This window comes from Eschscholzia californica, unplaced genomic scaffold (assembly GCF_041429995.1).
Source record: "Eschscholzia californica isolate CP2 unplaced genomic scaffold, dmEscCali1.0.p SCAF_1, whole genome shotgun sequence".
NCBI classification, from domain to species: domain Eukaryota; kingdom Viridiplantae; phylum Streptophyta; class Magnoliopsida; order Ranunculales; family Papaveraceae; genus Eschscholzia; species Eschscholzia californica.
In genome coordinates, this window is record NW_028238198.1 from 58442867 (window position 1) to 58444666 (window position 1800).

A 1800-nucleotide genomic window follows, 5' to 3' on the forward strand; every position below is an offset into this window, starting at 1 on the left:
TTTTGCTATCAGGGCTACTTGCTCAGTCAGAGCGAGTTTAACTAGGACTCCTCCTTTTATAGCGTCTTTTGCTAAAAGATTTTGTTTTATTAGATAAAATATGTAGCTAGCAGCGCTACTTCTTTTGCCTAATGGCTTTATTTAAAAAGGAAATAGATTAGGGGTAGTGATGACCTGATTTTCTCAACTCTGCATGTCCGCTGTGGGGTCACCATAGAACACTTTGTCTCCCCCAACGGTGATCGGATTGATCGCTTCTTCCTCGCAGCCCTGGGCGGAAATGAGGTAGCATTCCCTGGCTACCTTTTGGTCTTCTCTGACCGTCCCTATGAGATTCGTTCCTGGAATTGGGAATTTCATCATGAGGTGGTTCATGGAAACTATTGCTCCTGACTCTTTTAGGAAGTTTCTGCTTAGTATGATGTTGTAGGCGTACATCTTGTCGACAATGGTGAAGTTTAGCATCATTGCTTTCTTTGATTCTCCTTCGCCTATTAGTACGGGCAGGGTTGCTATTCCGTCTATTTCGACCTAGTTCTCGCTGAACCCTGTCAAGCAAGATTTATAAGATTTGAGGTAGTGCTGACTTACCCCGAGTTTTCGGAAGCATGTCCGACTCATGACTTCCCTCAAGCTTCCTGTATCGACCAGGATGCGTCCTACCCTCCAATAGGCCACCACAGCTGTTATTACCAACGGATCCGCGTGCGGAGTTATTACCCCAACTAGATCATCGTCAGTAAAAATGACGGGTGGTGTTTCTATGGTAGGTTTGATTAGCCGGACTGGCGGATTCTTTGCCTCGTTGGCATATCTACACTGTTCTCCCTTGGTTGCTCCGCCGAGGGTTGGTCCTCCTGCTATGGTATTGATATTTCCCATCACTCCGGCGGGATCCTCAAAGCCCTTGTTTGCTTTTTTGAAGGTCGGGCGCTGCTCGCTAGTTTCTGGTTCCGATCCGATTCCTGCCCTGTTTGTTGGTCTCTTGTTCAAGTGTTCATAGGGTCGCTGTTCCTTCCGGATGTATTTGTCCAGCTCACCCTTTCTCACCATTTCTTCGATAAGATTTTTGAGGTGCCGATAGTTATCAGTCTTGTGGCTGTAGCCCCTGTGGAAGGCGCACCACGCAGTCATGTCTCTGGGCCCGAACTCCTCTCTGTCATCATTGGGTTTGGCTAACTCAGCCTTTCCTTTCGCTATCAACACCTGAAAGATTTCCTCCCTCCCTTTCATCAGTGGGGTGTAGGTGGCGAAGTCAGGTCTGGGCCTCCTGCCTCGCTCTCGATCCCTGGGCGGCCTGGCTTCGTCTCGTTCCTTCTTTCGGGGAGGTTCACTCTCGTATAGGATGTTGGCAACTTCCTTCATTCGTAGATAATTTTCCTCTCTTCTTATAAACTGTTGCAGCCTCTCTATCATTTCTGCGAGAGTGTCTGGTTTCCTCCCCGAGATATCTCTTATTATGTCGTCCTGTCTGAGGCCTCTCTGTAAGGCGACAAAGGCGACCTTTGGTTCTAGGTCAGGGACTTGCACCATAAGGTTGCGAAATCTCTGCCAGTAGCTTGCCAGAGCCTCGTTTTTTCTTTGTACCATATTGAACAACTCTTTGATTCCCCTTTTGATGGTAGTGAATCCCCGGAAGGCTTGGCAGAAGGCCTGGCGAGCTGATCAAAGGACTTAATCGATCCCGGGGCTAGCGCTTGGTACCACACCTGAGCTGGTCCTTTCAGGATAGTGGCGAAGACCACGCACCATATGTTTCGGTTAGTCGTGCATAAGCTCATCATAGCAACGTAGTTGTTG

At 48.3% G+C, this 1800-nt stretch overlaps 1 protein-coding gene across 1 annotated transcript; it reads right to left on the reverse strand.

Annotated features, from left to right (window-relative positions):
* Nucleotides 1-531: 531 nt before the first annotated feature.
* LOC147567838 (uncharacterized) lies at nt 532-1590 on the reverse strand. The gene has a single exon (XM_086658582.1). It carries the CDS (start codon nt 1588-1590, stop codon nt 532-534), a length of 1059 nt encoding a protein of 352 aa, XP_086514708.1.
* Between the last annotated feature and the right edge of the window lie 210 nt (nt 1591-1800).

What these genes read in the sequence shown, in the direction of transcription:
- LOC147567838 (XM_086658582.1), bottom strand. Translation starts at nt 1,590, where the DNA reads ATGGTACAAAGAAAAAACGAGGCTCTGGCAAGCTACTGGCAGAGATTT.